The 15,080-nt window shown below is 41.8% G+C and overlaps 1 protein-coding gene across 1 annotated transcript in view; it reads left to right on the top strand.

The window, feature by feature from the left end:
• Positions 1 to 15,080, top strand: part of LOC115604161 (amine oxidase [flavin-containing] A-like) — a 37,669-nt gene extending 22,589 nt beyond the window's left edge. The window contains exons 6-15 of the mRNA XM_030476967.1: positions 2,368 to 2,509; positions 4,335 to 4,484; positions 5,789 to 5,948; positions 7,206 to 7,302; positions 8,632 to 8,685; positions 9,643 to 9,700; positions 10,133 to 10,230; positions 11,671 to 11,782; positions 13,156 to 13,218; positions 13,718 to 15,080. Coding sequence (XP_030332827.1) covers positions 2,368 to 2,509; positions 4,335 to 4,484; positions 5,789 to 5,948; positions 7,206 to 7,302; positions 8,632 to 8,685; positions 9,643 to 9,700; positions 10,133 to 10,230; positions 11,671 to 11,782; positions 13,156 to 13,218; positions 13,718 to 13,873 — 1,090 coding nt within the window. The 3' untranslated portion in view covers positions 13,874 to 15,080. The remainder of the gene's footprint in view (positions 1 to 2,367; positions 2,510 to 4,334; positions 4,485 to 5,788; positions 5,949 to 7,205; positions 7,303 to 8,631; positions 8,686 to 9,642; positions 9,701 to 10,132; positions 10,231 to 11,670; positions 11,783 to 13,155; positions 13,219 to 13,717) is intronic.

The following is a 15,080-nucleotide window of genomic DNA, read 5'->3' as shown; positions in this document are numbered from 1 at the left end:
CAGCTGTTGGCTCTGGAAACTCTGGAGAAGTTCAGATGCTGCTGCTTGTTTCAGCAGTAGTGCCTGCTGGGCCACCGAAACCCTTAGAGGGAAACAAGGCAGCTGAAGCAACATTTCTTGTTGCCTTTCCCCTCCCTGCCTGGTTTGTGCCTTAGCCTGTCAAGTGCTCTGCGTTCATCACAGCAAGCCTGTTGCTGCGCTTGCTCAGCTCTGCCCATTGCTCTGGGAACCCTCCTTCTCTGCTCCTGGGAAGCTGTCCTTGAATGCCAGCCAGCTCTACTGGGGCTCTTTGCCCTACGGGGTATTTTCCCATGAGATGGTGCCAAGCAGGTCCTTAAGGAGGATAAAATCAGCTCTTCCAAAATCCAGGGTTGCAATTCTGCTGTTTCAAGACAGCAGAATTGCAAAACCCTCTCAGGATTTTAAACTCCACAGTCTCATGGCCATTGTTCCCAAGGCTGCCCTTCACCTTTGCATCATCCAACAGGTCTTCCTTGTTGTGAGTAGCAGGTCGAAGAGAGCATCAACCCTGGATGATAGGAAGAGAGTCCAGGGTGTTGTATCACCTAGAAAATGGCCTCTGTGTTTTACATGTCTCTGAGGGACCAAACTGTATGAATAAAAAAACCAAACAATGTTCAATATGAGGTGATAACAACTGGAAATACACTTGTCTTCCTTTTCTTTCTCAATTAATTCTATTTATAAGGCAAAGAGAAGTGTGTTCATGTAAGCATTTTTGTCCCCACTTGCTGTGCCAGCCTCTGTGCTATTCTGTAATGCTCTCCTCCCCTGTGTATTCAGTATCTTTTATGTGTACAGCTGTGCCATTTGCCCTTTAATTCTGACCATGGTTTAGCACTATGCCTGCAGCTTCCTGACCAAAACTTTCCATTTGGAATTTATTTTGCTAGCTTAAATCTTGCTCCAGCTCCATGTGATAAAAGGTATAGCCGTTTGGACTTGCTCTTGCTCTCTATGGCATTGTGGTTTTCTTTACAATTAGTTTTATGAGCCATTTGTCTGCAAACTCGGTTACTTTGAACTGCCCTTTCTGTTGCAAGTGCACTGGCTTTTTCTCGTCTAGTTTTTACTGTTCCTCTTAGTCAGGGAGCCAGCGGAGTAGAGTATAAGCAGAACTGGGTTTATAGTGACCTCTCCTGTAACACACTTCTCTGCGAGACTGCTTCTACTACTGATGATTTTGTGGCACTCCAGTTTTAATGGATGAGCTCAGCTGAAACATGTTTAAAAACTCAGTAAAAAGCCATTTTAGATCTTTAAGCCAAGGCAGATTTTTCTACACATAGTTAAAAACCATAGCACCCTAAACAAAACAGCTCTTCCACAGCATTTTCTATATGACTTGGGACAAGATTATAAAAGAAGATTTGCTTGTCATATGTCATAGATCAACATCTTCTGATTCTGGACTTTCTTCATATTCCTTAGGTGTGAACCTGTTACAGCTGTTTAGTGTGTTGGTGCTTTCAGGATTGTGGCAAAGGGTTCTTGCATGCAGAATGTTTTCATACCCTGGTTTATGAAATAGAGGTGTCTTGACTTAATACCCAGGGAAATGAGGTTATGAAAGTTTATAAGTTACATGTTTTAGCCTAAATAACTTTCGAAGTTCCTTCCTTTAGCAGATAATTATAAATTCATGTTGTTTTATGAAACTTCATCCAAGGCAAAGACATTTCACCTTCTTTGCAAAATTATCTCAATTCTTTTAGCAATCTGTAGCCACAAATGAAAGAAATGTGAATAGCCAGGTCCTCATTTCCTGCTGCTGGAACTCTGTTTACGTTCGTTGTGGTAGACAGCTGGTCCTCTCCTTATGTTTATGGCAATGATTGCCAGTTTGATTTCTCTGGGTTATTTACTATGTCTGATTCTTGGTTTCACAAAAAGTCTGTGTAGTAGTGTTACGTAGGAGATGGAGAATGTCTTGGCTGGTTGAGTCCCTCAGGACCCATCAGATCTTGGAAATGGTGTGCCTGATGGGCTCCCCATGGAGGACAATTGCAGAAGATTTTCTCTAATAGGTTACCAAATGCATTCTGCTGTTGAGAAAAATATTTGTTCTGATGAGAGGAATAGCAGCTGGGAAACTAAAGAAAGAACTAAGGTGAAATCAGTAGGATTTCATACTGAATGGGTAAATGCTTTGGGATGGAGGGAGGTGCTGATATAAACCTACTAAAACAGACTTGCTACAAATTAAAACATGAGTCACATAATAAGCACCTTGGCTTTACTGACTTTGGGAAAGCAGCCGTTGTTGAGAATAACAAAGAAAAACCTGTAAGCAATCAGGAACTCACATTTACTCACTGGCTGTTTCTGCTCTTGTGTCTCATGCAGAGCTGTTAAAGAATTTGCCACCTTCTTTGTGAATGTCAATGTCACATCTGAGCCTCAAGAAGTCTCTGCTCTCTGGTTCCTGTGGTACGTGAGGCAGTGTGGGGGCACAGCCAGGATTTTTTCTATCACCAATGGGGGCCAGGTATAAAGTGTCTCATATTCTTCCTCCTCTCTTGAAACCATGAAAAGCAAGTGGAGTATTGTACTTGTCAAAGCCTTGCAGTTAATGAAAAGAGGGCAAAACACCAAGTACATGTGGCACTGAAGACAATTGTGTTCCCATGGGCTGGAACAGCCCTCTTGGCTAACTCTGTATAATGAGGAATTTTATTAGCTAGGTTTTGGGATAAACTGGGACAATTTAGCCATTTGTTTTTTCCTGCGTTCAACACAATTCTTTTGTTGCTTTTTGTTGCTTTCTTGCCAATTTGTTTTCTATGGGTTACTTAGCACATTTGGATGTTTTCAAGACTTCAAAGCAAGTGTACTTCAGAGTACAATATGGGTTTTTGGCATTGAAGCCTTTAATGGCAAGAGTTGGAATTAAGTAGCAAAAGACCCTTCCTTCTTGGGACAGCTCACATGGCAGCATGTTTTATGAGCTACTTCAGAGTGTTTCTCACCCTGGTTGTGGCAGGTGCCTTGTTGTGTGCAGAACATCATGGTTTTTCAGAAGAGGGGAGGGAGTGCTAGAAAATTAATTTGGCTGGAGTATATCGGCACCCTTTACGAGCCTCTTACTTCAGTTAATGCAGCCTCAGAAAGCACATGCAGCATTTCAAACTTAAGCTACTAACAGCAAAAGCAGCAACAGTATCACACCCTTCTGAGTGTGCCAGGATAGGGAGACACTAGGAGAAGTTGCCTGGAGAAATGCAAAGACTCCAACAACATCTGTCCATTGGGATAAGAATAGGCAACCATGTGCCAGGAAGGATACAAGTAGAGCTGCCCTGGAGTAGGAGCAAGACCGAAGAGCCTTCCTTCTCAGGAGCTCCTCATTTACAACATTGCAGCCATGTCAGCAACTGCTAGACATTGCAACAAGAATTAAAAATAAAATTAATCCCATGATACTTGTATCTAAACAAGATGTGGAGAGGGGAAAGCTAGCCTGGGAAGAGCACTTCCTTTCCTTTGTGGCTGGATGGAGCAATCTGTCTTGGTTTCTACCATCCTTCCCCCTCTCCTCACCCCAGTCAAAACCAGTTGAGCAAGAACACTAAGGGTTTCTGACTTACTGGCCATGACGAGTCTTACAAAACTTCTTCAGACAGCCATTTCAGTCTTTCTTCACAAGACTTTGTGGATCCTTCCCTCCCTGCCAATATCAGCATCTTATATGTAGAAGTGAACTGCTTGATATAATGCTGGTGGCTAGTAGATAAAAGAGAGTTAGTGCTTCCCCAGAGCATCTGCACAGACATTGCAAGGAAATATGTGTCACAGGTTGTGCTTTTTTCCAGACAGCAATGTCTTCATGGCTCCCAGGGACAGATAAAGCTCATTGTCTGCTACCCTTGAGGCCAGACCCAGTTAAAGATCTGTCTTGCTTCTGCACTGGTGCAGGCTTTAGTGTACAGATGCAAGCTGATGTCTTTGTCACACATGAGGGTTTTGGTAGCACAGTGATGAGTAAAATACTCAAAACATCTTTTATGAAGTGATATGTTTATACTAGCTAGAATACCTGCATTATATGTGTTTGTTCACTAGGCTTCAAGAGTCGTTAAGCCAGCAAATTGAGGAAACCATTGCAAATATGGCTTAGGTGGCAATCCCCACTGAGGCTCAGGTTTATGCCTTTGCTCTTCTGAAAGTCTGGGCCACTTTATGCACCCTGAGGACTTGCAGATTTGGCCTGGAGTTTCTTTATTGTGAGCAGAAGTCCTGTTGAATGTCATTGTGATTAATGCTGGTGATTTTTTTTTTTGTTTGTTTGTGTTTCTTTTCTGTTTGTTTTTTAGGAGAGGAAGTTTAAAGGGGGTTCTGGTCAGATATCGGAGAAAATGATGGAACGCCTCAAAGGCAAAGTTAGACTCGAGAGACCTGTGGTCCGTATTGATCAGACAGGTGATAATGTCATTGTGGAGACTCTAAACCATGAGATATATGAGGTAATTTGATCAGAATAAAAGTAGAGTATGCATTTAGTGGGGGAATACATCTGCTGTAGCTCTTAGCCAGATGTAATCAAGAAATACCCATTTGTGTGTGTCCATTTTGTGGACAATGCTGACACTCTGTGAAAACCTGCTTTACAGATTTACTTATGACTGAGTCTCTTCTTAGTGTTCTGCTAGTTAGTTTCTGTCATTACTCTGTCTTTTCTGTCTTAACATTTTCTGTGATTATATATTTTTACATTTTAGTTCTGCACTGAGACCATTTCAAAGAAAGGAAAAATAATGTTCCTCTTCATATTGAAGTTTGTGGTTTGCAGAATAACAGAAAAAGACATTTCAAAAACCTTTAGATCTGGCCTCTGTGCAGTGGTGCTGTGAAATTTTCCGTCAGTACATGATTACCTGCAGTGGCACACATAGGGTGGCAACTCCCTTCTGAACACAGAGCTCAGCCTGCCACAGGGGTTTGTGCAGGACCATCATGGTCTGGAAGATCCCCATCTCACTGGTGGCAGTGTTTGGGGGATATTTAGAGAATATTAGCAGAAAGGGAAGGGGCTGTTTGACAGAGAAGCTGGTTTAAGGATGTCCTGGAGGAGGGACTCTCTCCCTCACCCAGGAATTTTTAAACCCCAGAATAAAACCTCTGGCTTCTCCCTCCATGCTGGCTGAGTGAGAGCCAAGTTGGAGGAGACAGGATTCCTGCACTCAGTGGCCTCCCAGCATGAGAGCACCTGAGAGCAGCAGCGTCAGTTGTTATGTAGTGTCACCCTGAGCCCTGAAGCAGAGTGTCTTTCATCATTCCAATCAGACACAGGGCCTGAAAGAGGGATAGAGTGTGTTCAGGAGAGCTGAACTTGCCATCAGTGTTGCTTGTCCTGAAGTTGTATCCTCTGAAAATGCACAGAAGTGATTTTTTTTGTTGTTGTTGTAACAGCTTATAATTTGGACAAATGTGGTTCAGATTTTTCTGGACAGTTTTACCTATGCCATAAGATCTGTTTTGTCCCATTTCTCATCTGTCTCCAGCCAAGTTTCAACTCTGGTCCTGTAGTGTCCAGAAAGCTGTCAAGAATCATCTACACACAAAAAACCATGCTTTTCCAAGCTCCTTTTTCTGAAGTGGCAGAATTATTTTGATCACCTGGAAACATCAGTGTGGGAAAGCTAATTAATGCAGTCAGGTGTGGGAAATCTGTTTAACAACTAATAAGATCATCTTTCAAATGTGTCCTGTGGGGTGAGCTCAGTGTGAGGCAGTGCTTTGTCTGTACTGACTGTGTTCTACATTTCAGGCCAAGTATGTCATCAGTGCTATTCCTCCAATCCTGACAACAAAGATTCATTACAAACCAGAACTGCCACCAAAGAGAAACCAGTTAATTCAGCGTATGCCTATGGGATGTGTCATAAAATGCATGATGTACTACAGGGAAGCCTTCTGGGAGAGGAAGGGTATGTGGGGAAAATGAAAGACTTGGGAGCCTCATGCTATGAGAATTTTGAAGTTCTGCTCTCTGTTGGGAAATAAATCCAAGGGAGGTTAAAGGTGCAAAACCCCAAAATCAAACACACAGAAAAGTGAAAGGTAAAGCTCCTTAGAAAGGAGAGCTCTTCCTCCAGGCTTGAGTGCACACCTTGTCCCAAAGATGGGGCCAGACTCAAACAGGATCCCGAATCTCATTGTTGCTTGCTGGGGAGGGATGACTTAGAGAACAAGCAAGGTTTGCCTGGGAAGCATTGCTGAAAACTGCAGCAGTGGGTCCCTGCTTCTCCCTTCCAGGGGCAGAGTTAGAGCAGGCAAAGAGAATTTATAGCAGATGACAAGGAGAGCTTAAGGTGTAAGCAAGACCTTTCCAAGGTTTTAATCTTCTGTTCTACAGACTTGATTATCTCAGAGGGCTGCACAATGTAGGTTAGCTTTTTATTTAACTCAAGATACTTTTTCCACGTGCTGCAACATCATGTGTTTCTCAGCTTTAACTGATACCATTTCCAGAACTATTAGTATGAACAGATTAGTTTCCACTTCCTGTGTAATGATACTGAGAGTCTCACTGGGCAAGAATATTTCTTAATCAAAACAATACCATTTTGCATGTTTCAGGGTATAAACCAGCCACTGGGATTAGAAAGAAATGTAGGCAGGTTTATACGTTGTTATCTATATGGAAATTTTTTCATGTTCATCTGAACCATGTACTGATGTGATACTAGATTAGATGGCCCATGCTTCTGCTACAGTACTGTTATGGGACACCATTCCTGACAGTCTTACCATTAGCAAAATCAATACATGGTGTAAATTTGAGCCCAGTGTGACCAGTTGTAATTACACTGGGTTTTGCTGCTGCTGCTGTTGTTTTGGCCAAAGTTACTCATCATAGTTTTTACTAGATCTGTTTATTTTTAATCTTTATTGCTGCCAACACAGAGAGCCAGAGGGACTTGCAACAATCCACAGAAATTCCTTGCTAAGTAATAATGAAATTTAAATATGACTTTTATGAGTCCGTATACAAAATTTCCCAAAGACAGAGGAAATAGAGGAGAAAGACTCTTACAAAACCACTTCAGACATGTAGATATTACTGGTGACACAGGAATTACTGTACAATTCCTTTTTTGGATAATCTTCCTTGCTAATTGCTATCAGAAATAATGATCAAAAAGTTTCTTTGAAAATAATTTTGTTTTCTTTCCCTCTGTCAGGTTATTGTGGTTCCTTGATCATTGAGGATGAAGAGTCTCCAATTGGAATAACCATGGATGATACGAAACCTGATGGATCTTTTCCTGCCATTATGGGGTTAAGAGTTTCTAGCCTATAGTCGCAGATGTGTTTGAAGGAGTGCGAGGAGGAGGAAGAGGGGAAATGGCCAGGTTACCTCAGTGGTGCTCGCTCCCTCAGTATTCATAGATGCAGGAGAGCACTTCTGACAAGCTTCTTATGCCTTTCTAGTCCATATAACTTTTTAGGTGAAACTTATGCTACAAATAGCCTAATACAAAGGAGCTGGTTGGGAAAGAGTTGCTGAAATCAGCTGTAGTTCATTCATGTAGTTCATTCATTTTAACCATTCAGTTAAAGATTTTTTTTTTTTTTTTTTGCTGTGGAGTAGATTTAGGAATAAATCCCTTTCTCACCTAGCTTTATGAGCCTGTGTTTGGCTTATGTTGTGCCTCATATTTAGTGCCTGGGCCAAAATGAAAGTGCAGTTGTCCAATAAATCCTAATTTGCCTCCTTTCCCCATTGAGCTGAGGCAAGACAATGAACACCAGCTGGTGATTGAGCAGGACAGCAGCTGTGCAATGTAGAAATGGGAATTCTGAAGAAACTGCCAAGTAAAAAAGTAGTGGTTTGGACAAACAGATATGAAATATATGGAATAGATGGCTTTTAAAATAGGTTAAGACAATATGAGCAAACAATCTTTAGAAGTGTTTCCACTTTGTCTCACTTTGGTGAGACTGCCAAAAAATGGCCAATATAAATGTCAGGCAACTACTCCTAAAGTATCTGGCAAGGAAAGCTTGCCACTTCTACTGAACTGTACATGTTTATGGCCATGCTCAAGGCTTAAATACTTCCATTGCCTGAGAGCAATAAGCCTCCTCCGAACCCCATATGGCAAATAGTTTCCTGCTTTCTCCCTGTGGATTTATGCAACTTTCTAAAAGAGTGCAGGAACATCATCCCCCAAGTATCTCCACTAAGGTCAGATGAGCTAATTGCCAAATCTGTTTCCTTCAAGCTGAATAAATATTGATCCCAGTTCTTAACAGGACTGGTCCATGACAGTGTGCAGTGCTTGTCAGAGCAGCAGGCTCCCATCACTTGTTAACACCAAATGACATGGGCAGTGGTTTGGCCAGCTGTCTGCAAGTCTTCAAAAGCTCAAGAAAACTCAGGATCTCAGTCCTTTTGGATAAGACCTAGCTGTAAGATGGTAGGCAGTGCAGGCTAGTAACTTGTAATTATTAAATAATGAGGTATGATGAAAAAAATGTCAAGCAAATTACACACCGGTAAAGTGCTTTACCTGGCTTTTTTTGGATTAATTTCTAGCAAGACCTTGCAAATCAGCTGGGGTGCTGACACTGCATGATATTTATATGCCATATTTTTCTTTTCAGCTTCATCCTTACCAGAAAAGCTGTTAAACTGGCCCATCTCAGTAAGGAAGAGAGGTAAGAGTTCAGAGACTGTAAATATTTCAGAAGTCAGTCAGTTCTCTGGAATACTTCACCACAGGAATGTGTGTGAGTATGTGTGCGCATACACATGTATGCGCATTCTCAGTGCAACTACGAATATGGAAATTGGAGCGAAGATTTAGCTTTTAGCATAAACAGGCCAAGACGCTAATGTTAATAGCCATCCAGGTATGGATATTTCTGAGTTTCCAACTCCTGCCCACTCTTCTATGTTATGACTTAGCAGCTCTGTGTCTTTATGTGAACTGAAGAGATTTTTCCAAAGATATTCCCAGACTGCGTCCCAACTGAATGATGCTTCACCCCAGGGATATAGGGAGCGCTGACATGCATAGTTTTGGGTGTCCTTCACATTCAGACCGGGTGACAAACTGTTTAAACCTCCATGTTTACAACAGCATGGTTTTTCCTTTAGTCTGTGAAATGAACAAATAGTACTCTCTAAATGGGATTTTGGGTACACACGCAAATAAAAAAGGAGCTCAGCTTAGGAGTGTGAATAGTGTTCTCCAGATCATATTTTGTTTACAGCTATAGTAAATCTGTAGAGATTTTGCTGATTTATATTGCTTCTCTGCTGGTCTTACACCAGTGAACATGAGAATGAATTGGTTCTGCATACTAAAATAACTGTGCAAAGATCTATGTTTTTAGAGCTCATTGCCAAAATCAACCTTCATTTCCCATTCCCCAGGTCCATTTTGGATGTCACATTTAGACATCAGCATTTGAAATATTTATGTGAAGATAAGAACATGAAATCAGACTTAAAACAAAGCCAAACCCAGCTTTCTGTCCAGTATATTGTAATAAATGTGATTTTTTTTTTTATATATAAGAAAAGCAACAGCTGAGAGGGGTTCTTTCCCATCATTTTTTTTTTTTTTTTTTTTTTTTTTTAACCCTGACACTGGTTTTATTTTCATATAGGAAAATGAAGATCTGTGAGGCATATGCCAAGGCAATGGGAATGGAAGAGGCTTTACATGTAAGGAATGAATGCCTGTTTTCACCTCTGTTTTACACTAATGTTGATCCTTTGTTCTGGAGGATGAAGCCAAAATTCTTGGTACCTAAAATGTGTACCTGAAGTTGCATGTTGTTCCTTACAAGCCATACTCCCAAGGGGAGTGCAGCAGCATCTAGTACAGGAAGAAAAGAGCTGCCAGTCTCACTCTTTACAAGAAAAGAGAAGGCAGTGCACGGTTTAATTTCTCCTGTCATTTCCCCATGGGAGGCTAGTGCTTCTGTAAAAGTGAAAAGATTTGTTTTGTGCAGATGGATAGCATTAGCCAAATGACAGGGCACTCCTTTGACAGGTATCCTTAGCCTGTTTTTTCCCTCTTCAAAGGAAATTTGGATTTTTATTTCCAATTTCTCTGTCACTATTTCACTCTCTAATATTTGCTCATACTTACAGCCTGTGCATTATGAAGAAAAGAACTGGAGCATGGAACAGTATTCAGGGGGTTGTTACACAGCCTACTTCCCACCAGGCATAATGTATCCTTACGGAAGGTAAACCACAGAATTCTTTGCGTTCTAATATACATTTCTTAGCTTGTGTGCAATGATACACTTTATGCAATAAACTTATGGCACATGTAGCATACTGGGGGAATGCCAACCCTTGTTCTGCTCCCCTACTCTCCAGCTAGTAAGGATCTTACTATTGACTTTAATTACAGCAGTGTTTCTCTTGTGACCTTCAAAGACACAAGACACAGTCACAAGGGGACCTGCTAGAACCACGAAACCTTTCCCCACTAGGTTACTTACAGTATTTGCCGCTACACAATATTTGCAGTAGATCCTTTTAATGCTTTCTAGGAGCTTGAGGGCGCACATCTTGGACAGATGAAAAGTCTTGACTGACTGCAAGCGGAGCATCAGGTTCTGATAAAGCCCATTGAGTCACATCACAAGGGGAAGACATAAAACCTTACATGAAAATTCATTTGCTCCTCCCACCCAGCAAAGCCTCCCATGCCTTCCCCATGCAGAACTGCTGTATTCCTAAAGGAATGTATTAGATAATACTGATTAATATTGGGTATATTCCTGAAAAGTCTGTGGAAGTCATGGTTCAGCACATAATAGGAACAACCAGACAAGTCTTGTATCCGTAATCAAAGACCAGACAAATGATGCAGCACATCGCAGCATGAGCTCCTTAATACGTCCATCATGGAGTTACACCCTGCCTCTATGTCGAGATGCATGTGGGAAGAAGTAATCTTGTGCACAGATTCTTCTGCTGCAATTTATCTGAACACTTGATGGGTGATGCCTCTGACCTGGGAAAGCTGGTGTCAGGCAGACAGGAAAAACCTAATTGGGGGTTAGATGGGAGTCCTTAGAGCGAGCACATCTTTCTATGGGAAAGGGAGCTCATCACCTAGGGCTTGCTTAACTGGGACGCTTGTGCAGCTTTACGTGGCTGAGGGGCTGGCTTATGTGACCCTGCTGGGCAAATGCAACTTGCTGAATGCTGAGGCCTTCAGCTGCCATCCCCTTTCGGCAGGACTTGCAGTCAAGCAAGTCCAGCCTCCAAATAGAAGCTGGTATTAGTAACCCGTCACAGCAAAAACATCATTCACATCCCATTGTAATGGCAGGATAACAACAAAGCTGCCATGCCGAAGACATGAATCTATCAGCTGCACTGCATTTCTGGAGGCTGTTAGGATTATCCCTTATCCCAGCACTATTATTTTGTACAGAAGTTGGGCACACTGATTTATGCCTTAGACTTTCTCTTTCTCAGATCTTGAGTGTTGTGTGTAGAAGCAAGTATGTGGTCCTGCGGGGACAGCTTATTGCACCATACTCCCCAGCCCAGGTCCGCAGGAATTCTGGAGAACTGAATTGAGTGCTCCATCAAAGCCCATAATTGCTTTTAGAAGGATCATCACCTTTCTGTTACTTGTCATCTTACATTCTCCATTTGTTTTGAAGGATCATCCGCCAGCCCATTGACAGAATCTACTTTGCTGGCACGGAGACAGCTACCCAATGGAGTGGATACATGGAAGGAGCCGTACAGGCAGGAGAGAGAGCAGCCAGAGAGGTACAGACTGTTGATTTACTTTCAACATCTCTATTAAAAGGCTAAAAAGGATTAAGTACAGCTTGGAGGGTCTGATTTTGTGCATCATACCCTGTAATTGTGTAGAGGCTGCTAGAATTGATGGGGAAGAATCCCAGAAAAGGATGTAAACCAAAGTCTTTTTTTAAACAAACAAACAAACAAAACAAACAACTTTACTTAGTTTGTTATTGAATAAAATGAAGCCAAGAATCTCACCCAAGTCAGAACATTATGCAGTGTGTTGCTACACACTGGAGACTTAGAACGAAGCTCATGCCCTGTAGCCCATGTCTAGAGGGAAAAAACCTACAACCTGATGCTGCCCTTAGATATACTACCACAATGTCTAATAAATTAATCACGGTATGTTTTAAAAGTAATTTAAGTCATTATAAATACTTGCATCTATTTCCTATGCAGCAATCTGTAAATCTGAGCATTGTTCTCATTTTTGATCTATCCCGTCTGCTTCTCCTTTTACAAGAGAGTACCATTAGCTTGTCTTTATGAATTTGTAATGGGCAGCTCTGATAAGAGCTAAGCTCCTCATAATGACACACATTGGGCTAGGTTCCCAGCCACAGTGAAATTCCTTTACAGCAGTCTGGAAGAGGGAAAAAACCACATTAAAGGGCATACATTACAGTTACAACTGCTGTATGGCAGAGCCACAGAACTGTTATTTAAGGGAAAATCAGCCCTTTGCTTCTGTTTGACAGAACATCATATTTACCTTATAATAATCATCACTTACTTTACTTCAAGTCACCTAATTTATCTTTTCTTTTTTGCATGCCTGTGAGCAGTAGTTTCAAAGTCAGTGAGCTGTCTCTTCTGGAGACACTCATTTGCCCTCAAGAGCCTCCATGATTGTTACAATCAGTTTATTCTCAAGAAAAATCCTTTATGAGCTTTGTACTGCCAAGAGATAACTTCATGATGTACGCTTTGAAAGCTCCAGAGTTGTATTTCTCCTTTTTCTAGTTTGTGATCCAAGTAGCATCACTCCTAATAGGCTTTGCATCTTGAGTGCGTTGTGGTAACCTCACCTTTCTATTCTCACACCGTCACATGAAAAAACATTTATACTTGTACTCAGGAAAAAAATAGAAATAAACATCTGGAGAAGAAGTTACAGTTCATGGGGATTTCTGAGTCCTAATTTTTACAAATTACTCTCTGAAATCACCATACATATTCAGTTTCAAAGCACTTTCAGGTGATCATAGTTATGCGTTTTAACAACGTCACCTTGTTCTGACTTGCTCTCCTGTTCCAAAACTGAAAGTAGCATGGGTTTTTTATTTTTCCTCACATGGTACCAAAAAAAAAATACAAAAATCTTCTTCTAGATACTGCACAGAATGGGGAGGATCTCAGAGAATGAAATTTGGATGCCAGAGCCAGAGTCAAAGGTAAGTTAGACTTTCTCATTGTTACACAGTCAGGCGCACATCCCTCAGTCAGGCTGCAGTCCCTGCTTCAGTGATTTCTGTGGGGCCTGACCCCATGCAAGATTTTGGTTACCTCCCATGCTGATGGGATTCATTTTTTGTCTGAGGAATATGGTTACCCCTGTCTGAGGCATGGATGGCAAAGAGCCAGGGACAAAGATCTCGGAGCCTTGGGGACTGCAAAATTCAGGAAACCAGCCTAGTTCTGCCCTGTCCCAGGCCATAGTTTTAAGCCAAATGTAACCTCCTTCCAGTCACAAGTAACTCCACCTTCACTGCCTTGTGGCTTTTTGGGATGACAGAAAATAGGTGGTTCATAGCCGTGGCACTCCTCCCGACCCCAGTCTGGTCTTTGGGGGAAAAACTGTGATCTCCTCAACGTAGCATGGGAGGTTTGCTACTTCCTTGCTCACATGGTGAGAGAGGCCCTGCGGTGGTAACCATCTCCTCTCTCCTCCAGGATGTCCCAGCCCTACCATTCACCACCACCTTCTGGGAGAGGAACCTGCCCTCTGTGCCGGGACTGCTGCGCCTGCTTAGCTCAACCGTGTGTTTAACCTCTGTGGCTGCTGCAGGGCTGTTTGCCTACAAAAAAGGACTACTAGTTCGAAACTAGCAGGGACCACATGTCCAGTGGAAGCTGCGTACTTCCTCTTCTTCCCTTTTACCAGATGAATATTATTTTTGGAGAGAAGTGGCATGGACAGCTGGAAAGGGCAAAAGTTGTTCCTGTGATTTTTCTTCTTAGTACCATAATGAAGGCATCAAATCTACTGCCATTGCTACCAGCTAACCAGAAATAAATCAACTGTGGAGGTGTTTTTCAAATTTGCCTTTTCCTTGTCCGTTTATTTTGATTGGACATGATAATATTGATGGTATATTGCTAATGCAGGCAAGGCAAAATGCAAATCATGCCTTTATCAAAAGGCAAAGAGGCCTTTGAGAGTGCGTCATTGCCACTCACCACTTTATTTTTTACCACATAAGGTAATAAATGCCCTTATGTATTCACCTTGGTTAGCAGCTCAGAATATTTGAGATTATTCTCACAACGTTCCCGCTGCACAGAATAGATTAGCATGCCAATCAGACATAGAATTGCCAAATTAATTTTCAAATGCCTTTGATTAATTATTAATCATCACAACATGAAACTTTACCATGAACTGGATGAAAAGAGGTATTTAGCAGGAAGCAGCTTGCTAAACAGCAAGAGGAAGCATGAGTGGACTTTATTCTGCTCATTTTGAAGCAAGTGTCTGTGCTTACCTGCTCTGCAGAATGGCTACATCAGTGTGGCACAGCCATGGTGTGGTTCTGGCTTACTTCCTGGCCCAAGAGCATCCAATCCAGCCCAGACGTTTGCTGTTAAAGCAGAGTGAAATGAATTAGCAAAGTTAAAGCCCCTCCGAATGGCAGCAGGTGCTAGCTGTTGTTTTCCAAATGGCTGCAGCTTCCTGGCTACCTGTCAATTTGCTGCCCCTCATTTCGCTTGTAATCTGTACTGCCTTCTTCCAATAAGGAGAAATATATTTGGGGCTTGAATTACTGCCTTGTAAATTACAGTAATTGGATGCATCTGCCTATTCCGCTCTTATTCTGTACATGATACACTTAAAATAATCACTTTAGTGTTTAACTGAAGACTGGAATATATATTTCACAGCGTACCATCATTATGTAGTCTTTTTGCCATGAAATGTGAGCACTGTGTGTGTCCATGGACTCAACTGTCATTCAACATGGGTGAAATGTGCCTTTCAATGGTCCTGAAACCTTGATAAGAGGAGCTCTTCTATAAACTTTTCTTCAGATTCTTT

Source organism: Strigops habroptila, chromosome 2 (genome assembly GCF_004027225.2).
Source record: "Strigops habroptila isolate Jane chromosome 2, bStrHab1.2.pri, whole genome shotgun sequence".
Classification (NCBI taxonomy): Eukaryota; Metazoa; Chordata; class Aves; order Psittaciformes; family Psittacidae; genus Strigops; species Strigops habroptila.
This window is presented reverse-complemented; position numbering and strand designations above follow the sequence as displayed.